This window comes from Pelodiscus sinensis, chromosome 24 (assembly GCF_049634645.1).
Source record: "Pelodiscus sinensis isolate JC-2024 chromosome 24, ASM4963464v1, whole genome shotgun sequence".
NCBI classification, from domain to species: domain Eukaryota; kingdom Metazoa; phylum Chordata; order Testudines; family Trionychidae; genus Pelodiscus; species Pelodiscus sinensis.
In genome coordinates this window covers 23,838,482-23,862,489 of record NC_134734.1, presented here as the reverse complement: position 1 = coordinate 23,862,489, position 24,008 = coordinate 23,838,482, and the positions used below count along the sequence as shown (strand labels likewise).

The 24,008-nt window shown below is 64.2% G+C and overlaps 1 protein-coding gene across 2 annotated transcripts; it reads right to left on the bottom strand.

Annotated features, from left to right (window-relative positions):
• Positions 1-7,537: 7,537 nt before the first annotated feature.
• LOC102448873 (peptidoglycan recognition protein 3-like) lies at positions 7,538-19,951 on the bottom strand. Of its 2 annotated transcripts, none has more exons than XM_075907449.1 (5): positions 19,576-19,598; positions 16,621-16,717; positions 12,247-12,457; positions 10,781-10,899; positions 7,538-8,981 (listed from the first exon to the last, which is right to left on the bottom strand). In XM_075907449.1, exons 2-5 carry the CDS (start codon positions 16,667-16,669, stop codon positions 8,803-8,805), a joined length of 558 nt encoding a protein of 185 aa, XP_075763564.1. In that variant the 5' UTR covers positions 16,670-16,717; positions 19,576-19,598; the 3' UTR covers positions 7,538-8,802. The 2 variants fall into 2 exon arrangements, with proteins under 2 accessions (XP_075763564.1, XP_075763563.1); XM_075907448.1 differs by lacking the exon at positions 19,576-19,598 and adding an exon at positions 19,699-19,951 and having other exon boundaries at positions 7,539-8,981.
• Between the last annotated feature and the right edge of the window lie 4,057 nt (positions 19,952-24,008).

Genomic DNA, 24,008 nt, shown 5'->3' with positions numbered 1-24,008 from the left:
TTCAGGGCCCGGGGGTCCGGTCTGGGCAGTGAGTTCAGGGCCCAGGGGTCCGGGCTGGGCAGTGAATTCAGGGCCCAGGGGTTCGGGCTGGGCAGTGAGTTCAGGGCCCGGGGGTTCGGGCTGGGCAGTGAATTCAGGGCCCGGGGGTTCGGGCTGGGCAGTGAATTCAGGGGCCCGGGGGTTCGGGCTGGGCAGTGAGTTCAGGGCCCGGGGGTTCGGGCTGGGCAGTGAATTCAGGGCCCGGGGGTTCGGGCTGGGCAGTGAGTTCAGGGCCCGGGGGTCAGGGCTGGGCAGTGAGTTCAGGGCCCGGGGGTTCGGGCTGGGCAGTGAGTTCAGGGCCCGGGGGTCCGGGCTGGGCAGTGAATTCAGGGCCCGGGGGTTCGGGCTGGGCAGTGAGTTCAGGGCCCGGGGGTCCGGGCTGGGCAGTGAGTTCAGGGCCCGGGGGTTCGGGCTGGGCAGTGAGTTCAGGGCCCGGGGGTCCGGGCTGGGCAGTGAGTTCAGGGCCCGGGGGTTCGGGCTGGGCAGTGAGTTCAGGGCCCGGGGGTCCGGGCTGGGCAGTGAATTCAGGGGCCCAGGGGTCCGGGCTGGGCAGTGAATTCAGGGGCCCAGGGGTCCGGGCTGGGCAGTGAATTCAGGGGCCCGGGGGTTCGGGCTGGGCAGTGAGTTCAGGGCCCGGGGGTTCGGGCTGGGCAGTGAGTTCAGGGCCCGGGGGTCAGGGCTGGGCAGTGAGTTCAGGGCCCGGGGGTTCGGGCTGGGCAGTGAGTTCAGGGCCCGGGGGTCAGGGCTGGGCAGTGAATTCAGGGCCCAGGGGTCCGGGCTGGGCAGTGAATTCAGGGCCCGGGGGTCCGGGCTGGGCAGTGAATTCAGGGCCCGGGGGTCAGGGCTGGGCAGTGAATTCAGGGCCCGGGGGTTCGGGCTGGGCAGTGAATTCAGGGCCCCGGGGGTCAGGGCTGGGCAGTGAATTCAGGGCCCGGGGGTTCGGGCTGGGCAGTGAATTCAGGGCCCCGGGGGTCAGGGCTGGGCAGTGAATTCAGGGCCCGGGGGTTCGGGCTGGGCAGTGAATTCAGGGCCCGGGGGTCAGGGCTGGGCAGTGAGTTCAGGGCCCAGGGGTCCGGGCTGGGCAGTGAGTTCAGGGCCCAGGGGTCCGGGCTGGGCAGTGAGTTCAGGGCCCGGGGGTCAGGGCTGGGCAGTGAATTCAGGGCCCAGGGGTCCGGGCTGGGCAGTGAGTTCAGGGCCCAGGGGTCCGGGCTGGGTAGTGAGTTCAGGGCCCGGGGGTCAGGGCTGGGCAGTGAATTCAGGGCCCAGGGGTCCGGGCTGGGCAGTGAATTCAGGGCCCGGGGGTCCGGGCTGGGCAGTGAATTCAGGGCCCGGGGGTCCGGGCTGGGCAGTGAATTCAGGGCCCGGGGGTCCGGGCTGGGCAGTGAATTCAGGGCCCGGGGGTCCGGGCTGGGCAGTGAATTCAGGGCCCAGGGGTTCGGGCTGGGCAGTGAATTCAGGGCCCGGGGGTCCGGGCTGGGCAGTGAATTCAGGGCCCGGGGGTCCGGGCTGGGCAGTGAATTCAGGGCTCGGGGGTCAGGGCTGGGCAGTGAATTCAGGGCCCGGGGGTTCGGGCTGGGCAGTGAATTCAGGGCCCGGGGGTCAGGGCTGGGCAGTGAATTCAGGGCCCGGGGGTCCGGGCTGGGCAGTGAATTCAGGGCTCGGGGGTCAGGGCTGGGCAGTGAATTCAGGGCCCGGGGGTTCGGGCTGGGCAGTGAATTCAGGGCCCGGGGGTCAGGGCTGGGCAGTGAGTTCAGGGCCCGGGGGTCAGGGCTGGGCAGTGAATTCAGGGCCCGGGGGTCAGGGCTGGGCAGTGAATTCAGGGCTCGGGGGTTCGGGCTGGGCAGTGAGTTCAGGGCCCGGGGGTCAGGGCTGGGCAGTGAATTCAGGGCCCGGGGGTCAGGGCTGGGCAGTGAGTTCAGGGCCCGGGGGTCAGGGCTGGGCAGTGAGTTCAGGGCCCGGGGGTTCGGGCTGGGCAGTGAATTCAGGGGCCCAGGGGTCCGGGCTGGGCAGTGAATTCAGGGGCCCGGGGGTCCGGGCTGGGCAGTGAATTCAGGGGCCCGGGGGTCCGGGCTGGGCAGTGAGTTCAGGGCCCGGGGGTCAGGGCTGGGCAGTGAGTTCAGGGCCCGGGGGTTTGGGCTGGGCAGTGAGTTCAGGGCCCAGGGGTCCGGGCTGGGCAGTGAATTCAGGGCCCGGGGGTCAGGGCTGGGCAGTGAATTCAGGGCCCGGGGGTTCGGGCTGGGCAGTGAGTTCAGGGCCCAGGGGTCCGGGCTGGGCAGTGAATTCAGGGCCCGGGGGTCAGGGCTGGGCAGTGAGTTCAGGGCCCAGGGGTCCGGGCTGGGCAGTGAGTTCAGGGCCCGGGGGTCCGGGCTGGGCAGTGAATTCAGGGTCCGGGGGTCAGGGCTGGGCAGTGAATTCAGGGTCCGGGGGTCCGGGCTGGGCAGTGAATTCAGGGCCCAGGGGTCCGGTCTGGGCAGTGAGTTCAGGGGTCCGGGGGTCCGGGCTGGGCAGTGAATTCAGGGCCCGGGGGTTCGGGCTGGGCAGTGAGTTCAGGGCCCGGGGGTCAGGGCTGGGCAGTGAATTCAGGGCCCGGGGGTTCGGGCTGGGCAGTGAGTTCAGGGCCCGGGGGTCAGGGCTGGGCAGTGAGTTCAGGGCCCAGGGGTCCGGGCTGGGCAGTGAATTCAGGGCCCGGGGGTCCGGGCTGGGCAGTGAATTCAGGGCCTGGGGGTTTGGGCTGGGCAGTGAATTCAGGGGCCCGGGGGTCAGGGCTGGGCAGTGAATTCAGGGGCCCGGGGGTCAGGGCTGGGCAGTGAGTTCAGGGCCCGGGGGTCAGGGCTGGGCAGTGAATTCAGGGCCCGGGGGTCCGGGCTGGGCAGTGAATTCAGGGCCCGGGGGTCCGGGCTGGGCAGTGAATTCAGGGGCCGGGGGTTCGGGCTGGGCAGTGAGTTCAGGGCCCGGGGGTCAGGGCTGGGCAGTGAATTCAGGGCCCGGGGGTCAGGGCTGGGCAGTGAGTTCAGGGCCCGGGGGTTCGGGCTGGGCAGTGAGTTCAGGGCCCGGGGGTCAGGGCTGGGCAGTGAGTTCAGGGCCCGGGGGTCAGGGCTGGGCAGTGAGTTCAGGGCCCGGGGGTTCGGGCTGGGCAGTGAGTTCAGGGCCCGGGGGTCCGGGCTGGGCAGTGAATTCAGGGCCCGGGGGTCCGGGCTGGGCAGTGAGTTCAGGGCCCAGGGGTCCGGGCTGGGCAGTGAATTCAGGGCCCAGGGGTCCGGGCTGGGCAGTGAATTCAGGGCCCGGGGGTCAGGGCTGGGCAGTGAGTTCAGGGCCCGGGGGTCAGGGCTGGGCAGTGAATTCAGGGCTCGGGGGTTCGGGCTGGGCAGTGAATTCAGGGCCCGGGGGTCAGGGCTGGGCAGTGAATTCAGGGCCCGGGGGTCCGGGCTGGGCAGTGAGTTCAGGGCCCGGGGGTCAGGGCTGGGCAGTGAATTCAGGGCCCGGGGGTCCGGGCTGGGCAGTGAATTCAGGGCCCGGGGGTCCGGGCTGGGCAGTGAGTTCAGGGCCCGGGGGTCCGGGCTGGGCAGTGAGTTCAGGGCCCGGGGGTCCGGGCTGGGCAGTGAATTCAGGGCCCAGGGGTCCGGGCTGGGCAGTGAGTTCAGGGCCCGGGGGTCCGGGCTGGGCAGTGAGTTCAGGGCCCGCGGGTCAGGGCTGGGCAGTGAGTTCAGGGCTCGGGGGTCCGGGCTGGGCAGTGAGTTCAGGGCCCGGGGGTTCGGGCTGGGCAGTGAATTCAGGGCCCGGGGGTCAGGGCTGGGCAGTGAATTCAGGGCCCGGGGGTTCGGGCTGGGCAGTGAATTCAGGGCTCGGGGGTCAGGGCTGGGCAGTGAGTTCAGGGCTCGGGGGTTCGGGCTGGGCAGTGAGTTCAGGGCCCGGGGGTCAGGGCTGGGCAGTGAATTCAGGGCCCGGGGGTTCGGGCTGGGCAGTGAATTCAGGGCTCGGGGGTCAGGGCTGGGCAGTGAGTTCAGGGCTCGGGGGTTCGGGCTGGGCAGTGATGCAGTCGCAAGGCACCCCAGGGACCCGAGCCTGATTGGAAGGGAAAGGCGCCGGAAGAGACTTACCCCGGCCGCCGATGCGCGCCAGCGAGCAGCAGCCAAGTGGCCCCGGGACAGCCGCTCCGGGCAGCCTCCTGCAGTGAGTGGGAGGACGGGACGGTGGCTCTTCTTCTGGCCAAACCTGCTCTCTGTGCATTGCTACAGGCTGCAACGCGCCCTCCCTTCCTGATTGCACCTGGGCAGGGAGCAGGGCCGGGGACGGCGGGCCAGGAAAGCCAGAGCAGGGCCGGCGGGGGGCTCAGCCGGCCAGGGCTGTCCTTAGGCATAGCAGAATAGGCAGTTGCCTAGGGCACCAGTATTTCTGGGGCACCACTCTGCCGGACGGGACGGACGGAAGCCGTGGAGCATGTGGAAGCAGGGCTAACATCTGGGCAGCTGCGTGCTGGGCCTCTGAGACCCTCTGGGCAGCTGCACACTGAGGCTGCCGGTCTGATTCCCCCCACACACACACACACACACACGCCTCCCCTCCCCAGAGCAGCCAAACAGGGCGAGAACAAGACCTGTCCCTCCGCAGCCCGGCCGGAGCTCACAGCGAGGAGCTCCCCCCCCACCCCCCACCCCCCCACCCCCACCCCCCGCTGGGGCACCGCCAGCAACACGGGGCCCATCAGATCACACGGGGAAGGGCTTGTTTCACAATCCGTGCCACGTTTTTCACGGCCACGGCACTAGTGGGGCCCTGTTCCTTAGCTAGGAAAGGGAACAGCTGAGAAATGTGGAGCCCCCTTTGTGGCTCCCTTCATATTGTAACCCCCATCTCCACCGCACTCTCGTCTGTCCTCCTGACTCCTCCCAGCGGGCTCAGGGTGCTGCAAGGGCCCAGTGGCCGGCAGAGAAGGGGTGGGGGGTAAAACTGGCCAACGGGGGGCACCAGACCTTTGGGGGCAGAGGGGCTGGCGTGTCTGGGAGTAGCCAGCGGTAGGGGCTGGCTCTTGCGGGGTCCGGGATCCCCAGGGGACACAGAGGCGAGGATGAAGCTGTTCAGGGGCAGTGAGGGCTGGCCTAGCTCAGAGGAGCCGCTGAAGCTGGAGCTGGCGCTGAAATTCACCACCGGAAAAACTTCCTCTTGTGGAGCCAGTGACTCAGAACCGTCCCGCCCGGATCCCGGAGGCCTGGCACCACCGAGGAATTTCAGCTTCTGTGTTTTTAAAAGAGGAAGGTGCCTGCCTTCGTCTCTGCAGAGCACAGCTGGAACGGCGGCTCCGCGACCAGCCAATGGATAGAAATGGCCCAAGTTGTGATGCGTATTTCTTACAGCTCCTGCTTTTGAAGCCAATCTCAAGATTTTTAAGGCTGACTCATGATTTTTGACCGTGTGGGGTTGGCAGTGGGGAACATAAGAACAGCCAGGCTGGGTCAGACCAAAGGCCCATCCAGCCCAATGTCCTGTCTGCCGGCAGTGGCCAGCACCAGGTGCCCCAGAGGGAGTGAACAGAACAGGGAATCATGATGTGACCCCTCCCCTGTCGCCCATTTCCAGCCTCTGGCAAACAGAGGCTAGGTACACCATCCCTGCCAAGTCTGGCTAACAGCCATTGACGGACCTGGCCTCCCTGAATCTAGCTCGCTCTTTTTTGAACCCTGTTGAAGTTCAGGCCTTCACAGTCTCCTCTGGCAAGGAGTTCCACGGGTTGACAGTGCGCTGCATGAAGAAGTACTTCCCTTGGATTGTTTTAAACCTGCTGCCTATTCGTGTCATGTGGTGACCCCCACTGTCATTGGTGTCATACCAGTGCCAGCAGAGCCATTCTGATTTGCCTGCCGTGTGTTTTGCGTGTGGCATGAGCTTCCAGTGGTGTTATCGCACCAACGTTAAACGCACTAAGTCGTTGAAACTCGAGCTGTGCGAATAATGGGGATTTCTGTGTGTTGGCAATTTTAAAAAGCAAGAAGAAATGGCTTAAGGTCAGACTGAATCGGAAAATGTTTGAATTTTCCAGCAAATCGAAAAGCTGCAAAAACAATTTTTTGAGGATGAACAAAAAAAATGTTGCTTTGGTTTTGACCAATTTTTTTTAAGAAGATTAAAGGGAAATTTTGAAATGAAACATCCATTTTGAAACAAAATATTTCCCTTTTTTTTTCAGAAATTTGAGGGTCCGTCCACCCCTTCCTCCCCCCACAAGCTGAACAAGTCAAGGAAACGGACCCTGATCCTGTGGCACGTTTCATTCTCACTGACCTGGTCTTTTTCGCCCAAAGAGGTTTTGGCCTAAAAATTTCAGCTGGCCAGGTAATTAGGACTTATGGGGCCCTGTGCAGTGTTATTGAACTATATCCCACAGCAGCCCACGGCCACGTGTGTATATCGGAGGAGGATGGCCTTTTGAAGGATCTATTTTAAAACGATGTGTCTGACGGTCCCAGCATTTAAAGCTACAAATCTGCGCCAGGGTTTTATAGAGATGGGGTTTTATAACCCTCAGCCACACACCAATGAAACGTTTCCGAAGCAAATTTGAAACCAAGGGCCTGTCGCCCGGCATGTTTGGTGTCCACGTTACAGCCACGCACAGCCGGCATTGTGAGTCCATTCGGAAATCGGCAGCCTGTTCCCTGCTACAGAGTTTCGCTACCACTGGCGCGGCTCTTTCCGTTTCAATGTTGTGCTCCCAGGACTGGCAGGCTGGAAGGGTTTTCCTGCTTTTCAGTTCCCCCCTCCCCAGAGAAGCCAGTTGCAATGGGGCGCTGTTGGAAGGGTCAGAATGGGGCTAGGAAGAGGTGGGGAGGGTGGGCACTAAGACCCAGGGTGCCCCACGTTTTCAGGGGCCCTACGCAGCCACCTATGCCGCACGTGCCTACGGCCAGCCCGGCACCCAGCTGGCATGGAAATTGAGTCAACAGCCTTTGGAAGCCTGCCGGATGAGCTCGTAATGCGAGGCGATTATTGATGATTTAGTAGCAGTGTTGTTGTGGGTGTGTGCACTGAACGTGTGGCCCGATCACGGGGCCGGACCCCCTGCACTGCCCGCACGGCTGTATTTCACCCAGCTCGCACCGGCGACGCCCAAATGCCCGATGGCTCAAAACACCCTGAGGGGTTTTAAGACCAGACTGGACGGGGGGCCTGGCACGGACCCAACTGGGCTGCCGAAAGAGCTGTGGGAGGGCCAGAAATGACGCCTCCCCCCCCCCGGTCCGGGGAAAATCCCTCCTCCGGGAACAGTGGGTCCTCAGGTGCTGGCCAAGGGAGGCCCCGCTGGCCTCTGGAGAAGCAGAATGACGCTGCCCCTTTGCTTCCGAGTGGCTGATGTTGAACACGGGCGCTGGGCCAGGCCCGAGGCTTCCTCCCTCTGCATGTCCGCTCCCAAAGGGGCTGGGGGGCTGACAGCCCTGTAGACTGGGGGGGAAGGGGCAGCTGCCCTGGGGCCCAGAGCTTCTCAGCTCTACAGTGGTGGCAGCCGAACCCCGGGGCCCTTTGAATCTCCGCCGGAGCCCCACACTGCGCTCTGGGCGGGGCTGAGGGCTGGCTCACCCAGCCCCACCCCTTCGGGGAGCACGGAGCCAGCCCTTGTCTGGCGTCCGGTGTGGCTGTCGGCTCCCGGGGGTTGCCTGGTCATTGGTCGCTCTGGCGTCTGCCACACGGCGGTTCTGCCGGAAAAGCCTTTGCCAGGAAGTGAGGCGCCTGCCGGCAGCCCAGTCAGACAATCAGAGCCGCACACAGGGAGCGTGTGGTTCTCAGGCTGCCGCCGCCTCTTTATTGAAGGGTTTGGCGCCGGGCCCCCTCACCGGGTTTTATGCCGGCCCCGCGCCCGAGAGGGCACACAGCAACCGCGGCTCCGTCCATGGCAGAAATGCTCCCGCCCGAGTCCTCACCTCGCGCCCCACAGATCCGCGCACAGAGCTGAATTACAGAGCAAGCCAGCGACTGGGGGGCGGGCAGGGTCTGGCAGGACTCCTGGGTCCTCCTCTGAGAGGAGAGCGTGGCCTAGCGGTTAGAGCCCAGACGGGGCAGATGGGACCCCTGCGTCTATTCTTGCTGCTTCCTCGGCTCCGTTGCGTAATCCCAGTCGATAACCCTGAGGTGACTCATCTGTAAATTAGACCTGCACCCAGCCAGTGGGTGGGGCGCTTTAATTAACAGCTCGGTAATCGCTCTCAGATCATCCTCCCCTTAATTACACCCAGCTTGTTTTGCTGATTTCCCAGCTTGGCGATTAAACAGCCGGGGGAGGCTGGGAACACTCATCGGGCTTTGGGCCACGGAGCTTACACGCCCTGAACTTTGCGCCACCCCTTCGGCCCGCCGGCTGGCCCCCCGATTCCGTCCCCTTCGGCCCTGCAGCAAGACACGCCTGGAGCAAAGTGGAGAGGCCCGTCGGGGCACGGCGTCCCGCTAGAGCCCTCCCGCCGCCCCAGGTGTGGCCTGGACACTCAGTAGAGCAGCCACGGGGCCACGTTTCCCAAAGCAGCAGGTGTTAGAGTTTGCTCTGTTGGTTTGACCCCAGCGCAGAATTGCGACGGGGCAGGGGGCGTCTCAGCCAGCTTGAAGCAGCCGCTGGGCCTCCTCTGTGTCCTGCCCTGGGGACAGAACCGGGGCTGAGCGTCCAACTCGAACCACGTGAAGAGTCCAAATCCACAGCCAGGGCTCCATGCAAGGCACCGGGTCCGTCAGCCAGCGTCCTCGGCGCGCCCCGGCCTCGCGCTGCCGTGCCCCGGCGGGGGCCTCTCAGTGCTTGTAGTGCGGCCAGGTCTTGAGGACGTTGCGGATGGGCTGCCCAGGGGAAATGGTGTTGCTGACGTCCCCGTGGGCCATGATGAGGTAGTTGGAGGACAGGTAGCCGGCCTCCACCGCGAAGTGCAGCAGACGCTTCAGTGCGACCCACGCCGCCGCGTTGGGAGACCTTCCTGAAAGAGACCGGGGCAAGGGACGCGGCTCAGAGAACCTGCCTGGGCGCTGAGGTGGGACAGGCCCCTGAGTCGATCTCACATGCAGCAGGAACTCAGGAGAACGATGGGGAAGAGGGACCGTGGTTCATTTCACCCGGGCCTCCAAGGAGCTGGGGACGGGGTGTCAGGCCTCCAAGGAGCTAGGGACGGGGGTGTCAGGCCTCCAAGGAGCTGGGGACGGGGGTGTCAGGCCTCCAAGGAGCTGGGGACGGGGTGTCAGGCCTCCAAGGAGCTGGGGACGGGGGTGTCAGGCCTCCAAGGAGCTGGGGACGGGGTGTCAGGCCTCCAAGGAGCTGGGGACGGGGGTCTCAGGCCTCCAAGGAGCTGGGGACGGGGTGTCAGGCCTCCAAGGAGCTGGGGACGGGGTGTCAGGCCTCCAAGGAGCTAGGGACGGGGGTGTCAGGTCTCCAAGGAGCTGGGGACGGGGGTGTCAGGCCTCCAAGGAGCTGGGGACGGGGTGTCAGGCCTCCAAGGAGCTGGGGACGGGGGTGTCAGGCCTCCAAGGAGCTGGGGACGGGGGTGTCAGGCCTCCAAGGAGCTGGGGACGGGGGTGTCAGGCCTCCAAGGAGCTGGGGACGGGGGTGTCAGGCCTCCAAGGAGCTGGGGACGGGGGTCTCAGGCCTCCAAGGAGCTGGGGACGGGGGTGTCAGGCCTCCAAGGAGCTGGGGACGGGGGTCTCAGGCCTCCAAGGAGCTGGGGACGGGGGTGTCAGGCCTCCAAGGAGCTGGGGACGGGGGTGTCAGGCCTCCAAGGAGCTGGGGACGGGGGTGTCAGGCCTCCAAGGAGCTGGGGACGGGGGTGTCAGGCCTCCAAGGAGCTGGGGACGGGGGTCTCAGGCCTCCAAGGAGCTGGGGACAGGGTGTCAGGCCTCCAAGGAGCTGGGGACGGGGGTGTCAGGCCTCCAAGGAGCTGGGGACGGGGTGTCAGGCCTCCAAGGAGCTAGGGACGGGGGAGTCAGGCCTCCAAGGAGCTGGGGACGGGGTGTCAGGCCTCCAAGGAGCTGGGGACGGGGTGTCAGGCCTCCAAGGAGCTGGGGACGGGGTGTCAGGTCTCCAAGGAGCTGGAGACGGGGGTGTCAGGCCTCCAAGGAGCTGGGGACGGGGGTGTCAGGCCTCCAAGGAGCTGGGGACGGGGTGTCAGGCCTCCAAGGAGCTAGGGACGGGGGTGTCAGGCCTCCAAGGAGCTGGGGACGGGGGTGTCAGGCCTCCAAGGAGCTGGGGACGGGGTGTCAGGCCTCCAAGGAGCTGGGGACGGGGTGTCAGGCCTCCAAGGAGCTAGGGACAGGGGTGTCAGGCCTCCAAGGAGCTGGGGACGGGGGTGTCAGGCCTCCAAGGAGCTGGGGACGGGGTGTCAGGCCTCCAAGGAGCTGGGGACGGGGTGTCAGGCCTCCAAGGAGCTAGGGACGGGGGTGTCAGGCCTCCAAGGAGCTGGGGACGGGGGTGTCAGGCCTCCAAGGAGCTAGGGACAGGGGTGTCAGGCCTCCAAGGAGCTGGGGACGGGGGTGTCAGGCCTCCAAGGAGCTGGGGACAGGTCATGCAGGGGGAAATGCCTCTGGAACTCAGGACAGGCACAAGGCTAACGGCAGGGACCGGCTACTTAGAGACCAGGGGACCCTTTAAGAAAGCCGCCCCCATCCCTGCGGCGTCCTGTCCCTTTAGGCTGGCGGCTGCCCATGAGCGGGGCAGGAGCACGTGGCGTTTGTACAGCGCCGGGTGCAGCGGGGCCTCGCTCTCTGCCGGAGGAGGGCGGGCGCTTACCTGTAAAGTCGCCCATAAAGGCGATGCCCAGGGCGATATCATTGTACCCGTAGGTGTGGGCGCCTTCGGTATTCCAGCCTCTGCCCTCATACACATTCCCGTCCTCTCCGATCAGGAAGCTGCGGGGCGGGAAAGGAAACGTTTCCGGTGCGAACTGTGCCCACCGTACGGAGCCTGAGGCTCCCATCTCGAGGCTGCCCACGGATCTGGGCTTGGCCTTTCGTTTCGCTGAGAATTCTACCCGCCTACGGCCACCCGCTGCCCTGCCGCTGTCAGCCCCCCGACGGACTGGGAACACCCCAGCCTGCGTCTCCAGCCTTGCTGGGAAGGGTCTGGATGCCAGAGCGTGGCGGACGAGTCTCAGGCTCCGTCTGCACTGGGCAGGTTTGGCCACAAAAGGGCTGCCGACAACGTGCAAAAGCCGTCAAAAGTGCAAAGCGGTCAGACTGCTTTTCCTGCCTCCCGCTGTCGACATTCCTGGCCATGTGGCTAGCACCCTGCTGACAGAGAGAGCAAAGCATTGTGGGGGAGCACCCCACTGATTTGCTCTTTGTTTGTTCCCCACAGGGAGCAGCTCACTCAGGGTACGTCTATGCGACAGTTTTGTCGGAAACATGGCTGTTTTTCCGACAAAAGTTGAGGAACGTCCACACTGCAATTGCGTTCTTTTGACAGTAAATGAAAGAGCAGAGGGGTTTTCCCGTGTTGGTAATCCTCATTCTGCGAGGAAGAAGCCTTTCTGGGAAAGAGCTCTTTCGCAAAAGGGTGTGTATGGACGGGAAGGAGGGAGCTCTTTCGCAAAAGGGTGTGTATGGACGGGAAGGAGGGAGCTCTTTCGCAAGAAGAGGAAAGAGGAAAAAGCACAGGTGCCCTGGTGGCCATTCCGTCCTTAGCAATCACAGCTTACATGCGAGAGAGCGTCCATTCAGTGTGGCCGCTCTCTTTTGAAAAAGCACATTGCTTTTTCGATGCACTTTTGCAGTGTGGACACTCTCGTCTGGAAGACGTTTTTTCGGAAGATCTCTTCCAAAAAAAGCTTCTTCTGAAAGAAGCCTGCAGTCTAGACATAGCCTCCGCTGCCAGACACTTCCCGGAGCTGTGAAAGGGGAGGGGCACAGCCTGCAGGGCAGCAGAGACCACACAACACTGAGCAGACCCAGCAGGACAGGCCTGGGGGTACAGGCAGAAGCCAGTTCTCTCGACAAAACAGCAGAGTCCACCCTGGCTCTTTGGCAACTATAAAGGGGGAGGAAAAGACCAAAGTTTCTTTCCAGGCTGGAGGGTTTTGGGCCCCAAAGTGGGGTGTTTTTCCCAACTGCAGCGTGTGTGCTTTCACGGTTTTGTCGCCAAAATGTCCCAGTGTAGACAAGCCCTTAGACTCGGACCCCGCAGCACCCGTGTAACCGCATGACACCCGCGTCTATGCGCGGGAACGGGGCCAAACCGACGGGCCTTTGGCCTCTTACTTGTAGGCCAAGTTGCACCAGCCCTTGCTGTTCATGTGGTGCTGCTGGATGTTCAGCAGCTCCTGGTTGCATTCGGCCTGCGTGCTGCAGCTGCGGCCGGCCGTGTGGAGGATGACCACGTAGCCCGTCTGCACGTCCTTGAGCGGCGTCGAGCAGTTGGCTGGACGCCCGCCCCATTTTCCCGGGGTGATGATGTGCAGGCAGGAGAGCCCTGGCGGGGGAGGAGACGATGAACCGCGGCGCTGCCCCCGCCCTCAGGGGCACCAGATTTCCCGCCCCACCGCAGCCAGCGGAGGGTCTGGTCCCGGGGCCGCCGGTGGAACCCGGGTGCAAAGGCTGAGCAGCCCGGGTTCTCTTCAGCCCACAGCTTCGGGGGAGTCCCTCTCGGGTGCCCCTTTGCTCCCTGGGACCCGGCCAGGAGTGACTGACGCTCAGTGACGGGTGCACCCCAAAAGTTCAACACCCCTCAGCTCCTTCCTCCTTGCACAGACTGGGGACCTTCCCCTTGGGCCCCGGGCCAGGCTATTGCTCGACTGAGCTGTGCCCCGCGGCTGAGACACTGAGGGCGGCCCAGGGAACCGGTCTGCGTCGCCCACCGAGACGGGGTAGAGGCTGTGACGTAGTGGGGGTACCTGGCTGGTTTCTATGCTGCTGGCTCTGGGGTAACCCCCACTGGCTGTCTTGGGGACCACGACCCAGCAAAACAGGATGAGTCACTATGCAAACCAGTGGCCAGACACCCCCCATGGAGAGGAACAAAGGAAGGTGGAATGCTGCCTTGGTTGGGGGGCAGGGCTGGAAGTTAGTGAGTTGGTTGGTGGCTGTCTGTGAGGATGGATGAGACAGCCTAGGGAGAGGAGCTGGAGTTTTAGGGGCCCAGTCTCCCCCATCTCAAGGGGGCCTGAGGCATCCTAGCCCAGTTCCTGTAACCAGATTACATCTGTGCTGCGCTGTGCTGGAGGAGCAATAAACCACCCTCAATTCCACTGGCTGGTACAGTCTGTTTGTGCCATTTCGGGGTGCAGGAGACGGGGGACCCCCAACGCGCCGTCACACTGGTGTCAGGAGCGGGATGCACTGCACCCCGTGGATGAAGCTCCCAGCGGCAAGCGACAAGGCGCAGTAGAAGCAAGAGCCCTGGAGCCAGGCGTGCTGGAGACAGAGCGAAGCGGTTCCTGGGAATCGTGGGGCGCTGCAGCACTAGACTGGTGAGTCTGCACCGAGGGGCCCAGCGGGCAGATGGCCTACGCCCGACTATTGAAGGCAGAGCTGGTGGGGCTGTGCAGAGAGAGGGGCTTGCCTGTGCGGAAAGCAACCAAGGCCCAGCTGATTACCCAGCTAGAAGATAATGACCAGCCACGGGGCCAGGATCTTGTCCCCAGGGGAAGCAGCCAGACCCCCCCTGAGAGTGTGTCAGGCTCAGAGAGGGGGAGGAGCGCTGGAACCCAACGGAGAGATGAGACAGCGTCTCCCGGGAGGCCTGCAAGCCGTAGCCCATCTAGGGCAGGGGCCAGCCCAGCGGAGCTGCGGCGGCTGGAGATCCAGCTGCGGATCAGGGAATTGGAAGTAGAGGACCGAGAGAAGGAGCGCCAAGATCGAGAGAGGCAGCGGCAGCATGAGCTGGCCATGGCAGAGCGGAGAACCGGCGGGGCACCGGCTGCGCCAAGTGCGGATGGGCCCCAGGGTCCCAGGACTGCCAGACGCTTGGAGAGGCTCATGGTGGCCCAATTGAAGGACATGGGTGACATAGACGGGTTCCTCAGCTCCTTTGAGAGGGCCTGTGGACTGCAACGGGTCCCCACAGCTGACTGGCTGCAGGAGCTCATCCCCGCACTGAACCAGGAGGCGGCCGGAGTGCTCAGTCAGCTGGAGGACCTACAGCCCGGGGATTACAACCGAGTCAAGGAGGCCCTGCTGCACAAGTTCGGGCTGACCCCCGAGATGTACAGGAAGAAGTTCCGGGGGGTACAGAAAGGGCCACGGGAGACCTATGTGGATCTGGTCTCCCGCCTGGCGCAATACTGCCGCAAGTGGGTGTCTGGAGTCGGAGCCCAGACTGCAGAGGAGCTGCTCAAGCTGGTCATGATGGAGCAGTTCTATGCAGCGTGCCCACCCAAACTGAGGCTGTGGCTCAAGGACCGGAGACCAGAGAACCCCCAGGAGGCCGGGAGACTGGCGGATGAGTTCACGGAGAGCCGGTCCGGGTGTGAACGGGAGTCCCGGAGAGAAAGGGAATCGCGCAGAGACCGGATCTCGGCTGAGCGACGGAGGGAGTCAACTACGGGGCGAGACCAAGGAACAGGTCGTCTGCGCCCCAGAGAACCAGCCAGGCCCTGGACAGAGACAGCCCAAAGCCTAACTTGCCAGCGCTGTGGGCAAAAAGGCCACAAGAGGGCTCAGTGCACCAGGTCCCAGGACCGGGGACTTTCCAGGGTTAACTGGCTGGGGCGGGAGGAAGGGCAGGCTGCCCCAGAGGCAGGGGCTGGCAGGCAAACCTCAGCTCAGAGAGAGGGGAAGGATGCTCAGTGCACCTCCCCTGGGAGGTCTGATTCTCAGGAGGCGGATTTCTCCGTGTACCGGGTGGGGGCAGGACGACCCCTGCGGAGCGAGTGCCTCATACCCCTGGAGGTGGATGGTAGGAAGGTGACGGGCTTCTGGGACACGGGGGCGGAGGTGACTCTGGCCCGATCCGACATAGTGGCCCCGGAGCGGATACTACCCCACGCGCAGCTGACCCTGAAGGGCATAGATGGGTCCCCGTTTAAGGTGCCTGTAGCCAGGGTGCATCTGAAATGGGGGGCCAAGGAGGGCCTCAAGGAAGTGGGGGTGCACCCGCACTTGCCCACCGAGGTGCTGATGGGGAACGACCTAGAGGAGTGGCCCCAGGAATCCCAGCGGGCTCTAGTCACTACCCGGAGCCAGAGCCAGCGGGGGGCTGACAACGTGGGTCCAGGGAAGGACTCCTGGCAGCGTCCTCAGGGTCCCATCCCAGTGGACACGGGGTCCAGCCAGGCTGGGACTCCGGACCTAGGCAGAGGTGGGGGACAGGTCCCGATCCCTGCCTCAGCAGCTGAATTCCAGGCTGAGGTGCAGGCAGACCCCTCCTTGCAGAGGCTGAGGGACCAGGCTGGCCTCCATGCAGCTCAGCCCCGGGGGAGAGGTGGCCAGGAGAGATTCCTGCGGGAGCGTGGGCTCCTGTTCCGTGAGTGGCTCCCCCCCAGGAAGGCGAGGGCATGGGGGGTCCAGCGGCAGCTGGTCGTCCCCCGAAAGTATCGCCTCAAGCTGCTGTATTTGGCCCACGATGTCCCCGTTGGGGGCCACCGGGGGATCCGGAGCACCCAGCTGAAGCTGCTCCAGCACTTCTATTGGCCGGGAATCTTTACAGCCGTGCAGCGGTACTGCCGGTCCTGTGACTCCTGCCAGAGGGGCGGGAAGGCCCAAGACAGGAGGAAAGCGGCTTGGGGGTCTCTACCCCAGATAGACCCTCTGGGCTGGCTGAGAGAGTTATGGGAGGGGAAGTCCTCCCTGGATGGAGCATCGGGGGTGGAAGCCGCCCTGGCTGTCCAGAGAAGGCTCGCTGGGCTCATGGCCCCGGCCCGAGAAACCCCGGCCAGAGATCAAGGCCAGTGGAAGGGTGGGTGTGACCCCCGAGGACAGGCCTGCGCCAGTCGCCCTGGAGCGGGGCGGCGAGTGGACAGAGGGAAGCCAATTCATGTGGGGCCTCGCCACGGCCGGCCCGAGTCAAGGGGAGCACCCATGTCCCCGGGGCGGGTTCCCACGCAGAGGACCCGAACTTCCCTAGGTCACGAGCGGAGTGACCCTGCTCAGTTCGCTCTCGGAGGGGGGAGAACTGTGACGTAGTGGGGGTACCTGGCTGGTTTCTATGCTGCTGGCTCTGGGGTAACCCCCACTGGCTGCCGTGGGTACCACGACCCAGCAAAACAGGATGAGTCACTATGCAAACCAGTGGCCAGACACCCCCCATGGAGAGGAACAAAGGAAGGTGGAATGCTGCCTTGGTTGGGGGGCAGGGCTGGAAGTTAGTGAGTTGGTTGGTGGCTGTCTGTGAGGATGGATGAGACAGCCTAGGGAGAGGAGCTGGAGTTTTAGGGGCCCAGTCTCCCCCATCTCAAGGGGGCCTGAGGCATCCTAGCCCAGTTCCTGTAACCAGATTACATCTGTGCTGCGCTGTGCTGGAGGAGCAATAAACCACCCTCAATTCCACTGGCTGGTACAGTCTGTTTGTGCCATTTCGGGGTGCAGGAGACGGGGAACCCCCAACGCGCCGTCACAGAGGCAAGAACAGAACCCCCCTTCCCTGGCTTCCACCGCCAAGCACCGGAGGGAACTGGGTACGGCCCAGCCCGGACTCACCCCATGAGACAGCGCTCACGGCCCAGAGCAGCACGGCCAGCTGGGACATCCTGGGGAGCCTGCCTTAAACCGGCCAAGCCAGAAGCATGACAGTGACCTGGGGACAAATATTGTAAATGGCACCAGGAGAAAACAATTCCTGGAGCTCCGAGGAGCCCCTCCTGCCCCAGAGCCCCATTAGGATCCCTCGCCCCAGCCCCCCACCCATGTGCGGAATGACTTTTGTTACGGGAGGCAGCGCGGCCAGCGTGGTGCACAGAACAAAACTCGTTCCGCACAGGCCCAGGAGGTGCGAGAGGTGGGCAGATGTGACATGCAGACTGGCGCAGCCGAGAACAGGCGGGCTCTGTCTCTCAGCCCGGGGGGGAACGGGGGGGTTCTGTCTCTCAGCCCGGGGGGGGGGAACGGGGGGGCTCTGTCTCTCAGCGGGGGGAAACGGGGGGGCTCTGTCTCTCAGCCCGGGGGGGGGAACGGGGGGGTTCTGTCTCTCAGCCCGGGAGGGAACGGGGGGGCTCTGTGTCTCAGCCCGGGAGGGAACGGGGGGGCTCTGTCTCTCAGTGGGGGGGAGCGGTCAGCGCCTCTGCCCGGAGGAGGCAGGGAGACTGAGCGAAGGGCCAGAGCGGAGCCGGCCCGGCCCATATGCCACATGGGGAGCCAGGAAATCGGGGGCCCCCAGCACGTGCTGCATCTGGGATCCGGCCGCCCCCGCCCCTCCTCAGCACCCGCCCGTCTCCTGGCTCGGCGCCCGGCCCCCACTGCCCCGGCGGCGACAGGTTGGGGGACTCCCCCCTAAAAGCGCCGCTTCTCTCCAGCTGCCTGAGGCTCCCATTCTCCCAGACTCACTGCAGCAAATGGCCTGTCCCATCCGGGCAGTGGCACCCGCTTTCCCCCCGGCCTCAGCCCTCCCCTCCCCCTGCACAGCACCCATTCCCCGGGGGGTCCGGCGCCGGGGTGTGCAGGGGAAGCCCTGTGACCCAGGACACGCAGGAGACCTGTGACAGAGCAAGGACTGAAATAGGGTCCCCCAAGGTCTCCTCTCTAACCACTACACCCTACTTCCTCACCAGCCAGCGCCACCTGAGCACCCGCCCACCCAGCCGGCCGCAGGGCACCCAAGGGAATCCCTCCAGACTTCGGTAGCCGGCTCCAGGGCTTTATCCAGCAGGATTTGCCAAAGAGAAAGGCCTCGCTGGGGGCCTGCCCGTTAAGCACAGTCCTTGCACACCCCTCCGGGAGTGGGGGGGCCATGCTCAGCCTCGACAGGGCGTGTCTGAGAGGATCATTGCCAGTCGTCTCAGCCACTTCAGCCCCCTCCGCGGTATGTAAATGCCCCTCTGGCTGTGGTATGGGAGCGCCCCACAATTTTCATCCTCCCCACAGGGCATCCCCCTTTTGCACAGGAGGATGACACAAACTAGATACAAAAGATGAAGTGACTTGCCCAAGGTCCCGCAGAGAGTCGGTAGCAGAATGGAGAAGTGAGCCCAGAGCTTCTGAGCCCCAGGGCAGAGCCCTAACCGAGGTTCCCTGTAAGCTGCGTGGTCACGCAGGCCCCCAGCCTGGCCCGCCTGGTCCAGCCCTGCTGGAGATGCCAGGGAGAGGAGCCCCCATGTCCCCCCAGCCCAGGGGCTGTTGTAGGGAGAGAGGGCTGGGGGAGTACTCTGCCTGCCATAGCTCTGGGGCAGCCTGTGCCCCAAACTCCTCATCCCCAACTCCATTCCAGAGCCTGCACCCCCAGCTGGAACCTTCCCCCTGCACTCTCATCCCCTGACCCAGCCTTGAGGCCAGCCTGCACCCCAAACTCCTCACCCTGCCACCCTCAGAGCCTGCGCCCCCTCCCACTCTCCGAGCCCCTCGGCCGCAGCCCCTGCCACAGGAATTTTGTTATGTGCCCCAAGATGGAGGTGAAGTGTCACTTAACAAAATTCATTCCGCACATGGATGGGGACCATTAACGGTAACACTGGCCCTAACCACTGAGCAAGTCTTCCTCTCGCAAAGGCCTCTGGGTAGCCCAGCCAAACCCAGACAACATGCCCAAGCATCTAACCCCACAGGCAAAAGCGCACATCGTAGAATTCACTCCTGCTCCTCCCCCATTGCAACGCCCATTGGGAAAGGAACCAGAGCAGGGGGCCTTGGAGAGCCAGACTCCCAGCTGGGTAAAAAAGCCTCATTCCACTGACTTCAACAGACTCCACCTGCAGAGACGGCGGACAAGGCCCCGCCTCCTGCTTACAGCTGGGCGGGAAACGGCTTTCCTGGCCCTGGAATCGATTTTCAGGCGTTCACGCTTTTTACCCATCCCAGACTGGGATGGAAAGTCAGCGGCTCAGTGGTGGGCATGAACGGAAAAGCCGGACAAAGCTGTGGGCTTGGGACAGCTCAACTCTTCCCTTTCCAAATTATCCGAACAGTTCCTTTTGCTAACTGCCTTCAGAGCAAATCGATTCTGACCCAAAACAGCCATTGGGAATCAGAATTTCATTCTGGAAAATGCCAAGCCAAACCCTGGACTCTTTTCTCTCCAACCCTTTTTCGAGGCAGGACATTCAGAGCATGCTCCCCTGTCTGGCAAGCAGCTTCCGTGTCGACCAAGCTGCATTTTTGATGCACACCCCAAAAAAATATTGCCAGAAAATTCTGGCCTAGATCTACTCCGTCCTCCCCGCGAGACCCTCACAGCCGCCATTCGGGGGGCGTTGCTGCATCCTGCAGCCCAGAGGCAGCCGGAGGGGAGATGCCTCTAACTCCCATGGGCTCCCAGAAAAGTCAGACCCCTGCAGGTTCCCAAACATCTGCAGCAAGTGTCTGACTCAGCAGGGTAGAGAAGGACTCGGGAACTGGCGCAAACGTCACCAGTTGCCCTTCGGCTGACAGCAGGGAGGGACCCACAAAATTCAACGCATGAGACTCTGCCACCCTGGGGAACAGCTGGGAACAGCTGGCACTTACCCAGAGCAGCCACTAGAGGGGAGGAGCTGGGGTGGGTTTTTACCCGGCTGCCCCACAGTTTGCTCCCGCTGCGGTGAAAGCGCAGGCGGGGAATGCCAAAGCGAAGCGCAGAGCAGTGTTTACCTGTGTCCGGTGCCTGCTGCCTGTGGCCTCGCTCGGCCGGCGCGGCGGGAACGTCTCTATTTATTGCTGTTGGCGTGAGGGAGATGTGGAAACAGCCCTGGCAGGGGAAAATCCCTTTGCCGGGAATCGGGGTGTGGTGATGCAGGAGCTCAGGGCGAGAGCTGGGACGCGCCCGGCTGGGGTGTGGCCCGTGATGTCACACTCAGCGGGGACGTGCCGGGGCTTTCTGTCTGCTCCGGACACGGTGCCACGCGCAGGGCTCTATTCATCCCCGGGTGTCTGGGGAGCTGAGTCAGCGCGGCGCGGAAACCGCCTCCAGAAAGAGGAAGGAAAAGTCTGTTACTTGGCCTCTTCGTGAAGAGCCCTCAGGCGGGTCCTGGAGCCCTGGCACCCTAGCGCTGGCAGGGACCTCGAGGGGGCAGCGAGTCCAGCCCCCTGCCCCACGGCAGGGCCACGCGGCGCGAGTACCTCGGGTACTCGAGAGATGTCGGGGGAGGGGCACATCAACACAGCTGAAATCTGGAGAAAACTGAATTTGTGTTTTAAGTACGTTTTCCAGCACTTGATTAGTTTTGTCTTTTTACACCCAAAATTTCAGCACCCACCCGGCTACGATTAAGTTGTTTAAACAAATGTGTTGCAACGGTAGAAAAAATGTGTGTGTCTGAAAACTGTAGGGACTGGGGGGACTTCTCTTTTTGTTTTTTTTTTGAAAAAGGGGGGGTACTTTACTTAAAAAAAGGGGTGAGGAACTGGACTAGCCCATCCCTGGCAGGCGTCTGTCCAACCTGCTCTCAAATCTCTCTAGTGAGGGAGATTCCACAACCCCCCTCGGCAACTTATCCCAGTGTTTCACCCCCGACAGGCAGGAACTTTTTCCTAATGTCCAACCTGAACCTCCCTGGCTGCAGTTTCAGTCCATTGCTTCTTGTCCTGTCCTCAGCGGCCAAGGGGAACAATTTGTCTCCCTCCTCCCTGTGACACCCTTTTAGATCCCTGAAAACCGCTCTCATGTCCCCTCTCAGCCTTCTCCTTTCCAAACCAAACAAGCCCAATTCTTTCGGCCTCCCTCAGAACTCATGTTCTCTAGACCTTACATCATTCTTGTTGCTCTTCCCTGGACCTTCTCCCATTTCTCCACATCCTTCTTGCAATGTGGGGCCCAGAACTGGACACAAGACTCCCGCTGAGGCCTGGTCAGCTCAGAGCAGAGCGGGAGAACGACTCCTCGTGCCTTGCCCACAACACTCCTATGTGTTCGAGTGTGTCATGAAATCCCGGGCGATTCAGTAGGCCTCAGGCAACGAGGAGCTGCCCCCGATTCCACCGGCTCAGCCCCGGGCTGGCCCCGTGTTACAGATCAGAGCAGCCCCACGGGGGCCTGCTCTGAATGGCACCTCCTGCCCCTAAGACAGCCCGAGATCACCCCGGCCCCCTCAGGCCATGTGCCACGGCTCTGGCCACAGGCTGGCGAGCACGGCCACGACTGCGTGGTACCACTGAGTGGCCTTCCCCCCACCCCCGGCTGTCTGCGTCTGTCAGGTCCCATGCTACTGTCCGGGGGGGGGGGGCTCTGACCCCACCCTGTAGTGAAAGGGGCCTTAGAAAGCCTGGCAGCTCCTCGCTGGCACCCAGCTGCACTGCCCAAGGGCAGCTCCAGCCCCGGGCTGCGTTCGGACTGGGAGAGGCGCCCAGCTCGTCCCATGCGCCCGAACCAGGCGCATCTCTTGTTGCAGGGCAGAGCCCGGGGCTGCCCCAAGACAGCCCGAGATCCGACAGGCCGGGTGCCCCGGCCGCCCGCCCCTTCCCTCCACACCAGCAGCCGGGAAGGGGCTCGCCGAGGTGGCCCCGTGAGAGCCAGCACCCGGGCCCCTCGCTGCGGGGCAACCCCCCTTGCTCAGAACAGCGAGGGCTCCAGCGGGCGGAGGCAGCGGTTCTCAGCCCACGGCCCATGGGCGGGCCGGCCAGCTAGCACCCAGCTCTGCCCTGCGCTACGGGCCGGCCCACATGCCGGCTCCCATCCCGTTCCCAGCTGCCCGGCACAGGGGTCCGGCCTCGGGCTCGGGGCCTCCGGCAGCCCCATGAGATCCGGGTCCAGGGCTCCCAGCCAGCTCCATGCAGTCCGGGGCCTGGGGCAGCCCAGCGTGCAGGTAACCCCACGGCTGGGGGTGGGGCAGGCAGCTCTCCAGCCCCGTGAGCTCCAGACGACGGAACAGACAAGCCAGCCCTGCCCCGGGACAGCCCCATGCTGGGGGGAGGAGATAGCCCACCCCGCGTGGCAGACGTCAGGGCTGCCGCCCAGCCCCCCAGGGTGCACAGCCAGGAGCCAGCATCCAGGGCAGGCCGCCAGCTGGCCCCCCGTGGTGGGGATCCAGGGTCTGGGGCGGCTGCTGACTGGCCCCACATCAGCAGGGGTCTGGGCCCAGGGCAGGCAGCCACCCGGCCCCACATGACAAAGGTCCAGGGCTGGGACCTGACCTGCTGCCCCCAACCCCTGTGCTCCAGGCGACACGCGCAGCCCACGGGAGCTGGGAACCTGAGACCCGCTCGGCTGGGGGCCCCTCCCGCCGGACCCCACTCGCCCAAGCCCCTTGCGGGCTGGTCCCAGTGCCGGGCTGGCTCAGGGGGCCAGGGGCACGCGGGGTGAGGCCCTGACACGGAGCCCAGCAGCTGGTGCATGGAAGAAGCTACAGCCCCAGGCGTCCAGCCATGGCCGCGTGGAACCACCAGGGGGCAGCAGTCACCCGCACCGGCCACCTTTTCCTATATAGATAGATAGATAGATAGAGGAGGAGTAACGGTAGTTCGGAATAGGACCCTAGTCCGAACTACCTAGTTCGAGCCCCGTGTAGCCGCGCTACACGGGGTTCGAAGCAGCGGGGATTTAAAAATGGCGGCTCCCCGCTTATGCTAATGAAGCCCGGGAAATTCAAATCCCGGGCTTCATTAGCAAGTGCGGTATGCATACATTACCCCGCTAGTTCGAACTAGCGGGGTAGTGTAGACATACCCCCAGATAGATAGATAGATAGATAGATAGATAGAGGGGGGGGTGGGGATAGATAGATAGATAGATAGATAGATAGATAGATAGATAGATAGATAGATAGATAGAGGGGGTGGGGATCTATAGATAGATGGGGGGTGCAGGGATAGACAGACAGACAGGGGGTGGAAGGCCGGACGGGTGCAGAAGGGTTTGACGGACTGGCCTGTACAATACCCACGGGCTGTTGCTGTGCGTCTCCAGAGGCCAGGCCGGGGGGTCTTGTGGGGGGGGCTGGCCAGGGAGACGGGCACCAGGGTCCATTCCTAAAGGCGTCGCAGGGAAATCTCTGTCTCCCGCCCCCTGCGAGCTGGGAAATGGCGATCATCCCCCCGGGAGCTTGTGAGGCTGGATCCGGGGGGGGCCGCGGGCAGGAGGGAGGGGGCGCCCCAGACAGGAAAGGAGGCCGGCTGCATTCCTGGGAACCGTCGACCGCAGCGCATGGGGGCGCGGGTCCGTCCGACCCGTCGGGCGACGTTCCTGGCCCGCCGGGCCCCCCTGCCTCCGCCCCGGGCCCCGCTGAGGAATGCTGCAGCCCTGGCAGGCGGTGGCTGGGACTGTACGGAGGGCAGCGCCCCGGGGCAGCGCAGGGACCCCACGGCCCAGGAACACCCCGCCGGCTCAGAGAGAAAGGCCAACGCCCAGCCCTCAGGGAGGGCTCCACAGAGCCCTGGGGGCCGGACCGGGCCCTCCCATGGCAACCGAGGCACCGGGCACAGGCCGGAGTGGGCAAGACACGTCCACAGGCTGGATCCGGCCCACCAGTGTCCTGCGGCCACGGGGACCCTCAGGCAGCGCCCTGCCTGCCACGGCCCCGCACGCTGCTCACAGCAAGCACCTCCCAGCCAGAGCCTGCCCCCCGCCCCACCCCTTCCTGCACCCCAATCCCTGCCCCAGGTCACAGCCCCTCCCTCCCCCACACCTCCCCCGGCCCCGCCCCTTCCTGCACCCCAATCCCTGCCCCAGGTCACAACCCCTCCCTCCCCCACACCTCCCCCGCCCCGCCCCTTCCTGCACCCCAATCCCTGCCCCAGGTCACAACCCCTCCCTCCCCCACACCTCCCCCGGCCCCACCCCTTCCTGCACCCCAATCCCTGCCCCAGGTCAAACCCCTCCTTCCCCCACACCTCCCCCGGCCCCGCCCCTTCCTGCACCCCAATCCCTGCCCCAGGTCACAACCCCTCCTTCCCCCACACCTCCCCGGCCCCGCCCCTTCCTGCACCCCAATCCCTGCCCCAGGTCACAACCCCTCCTTCCCCCACAC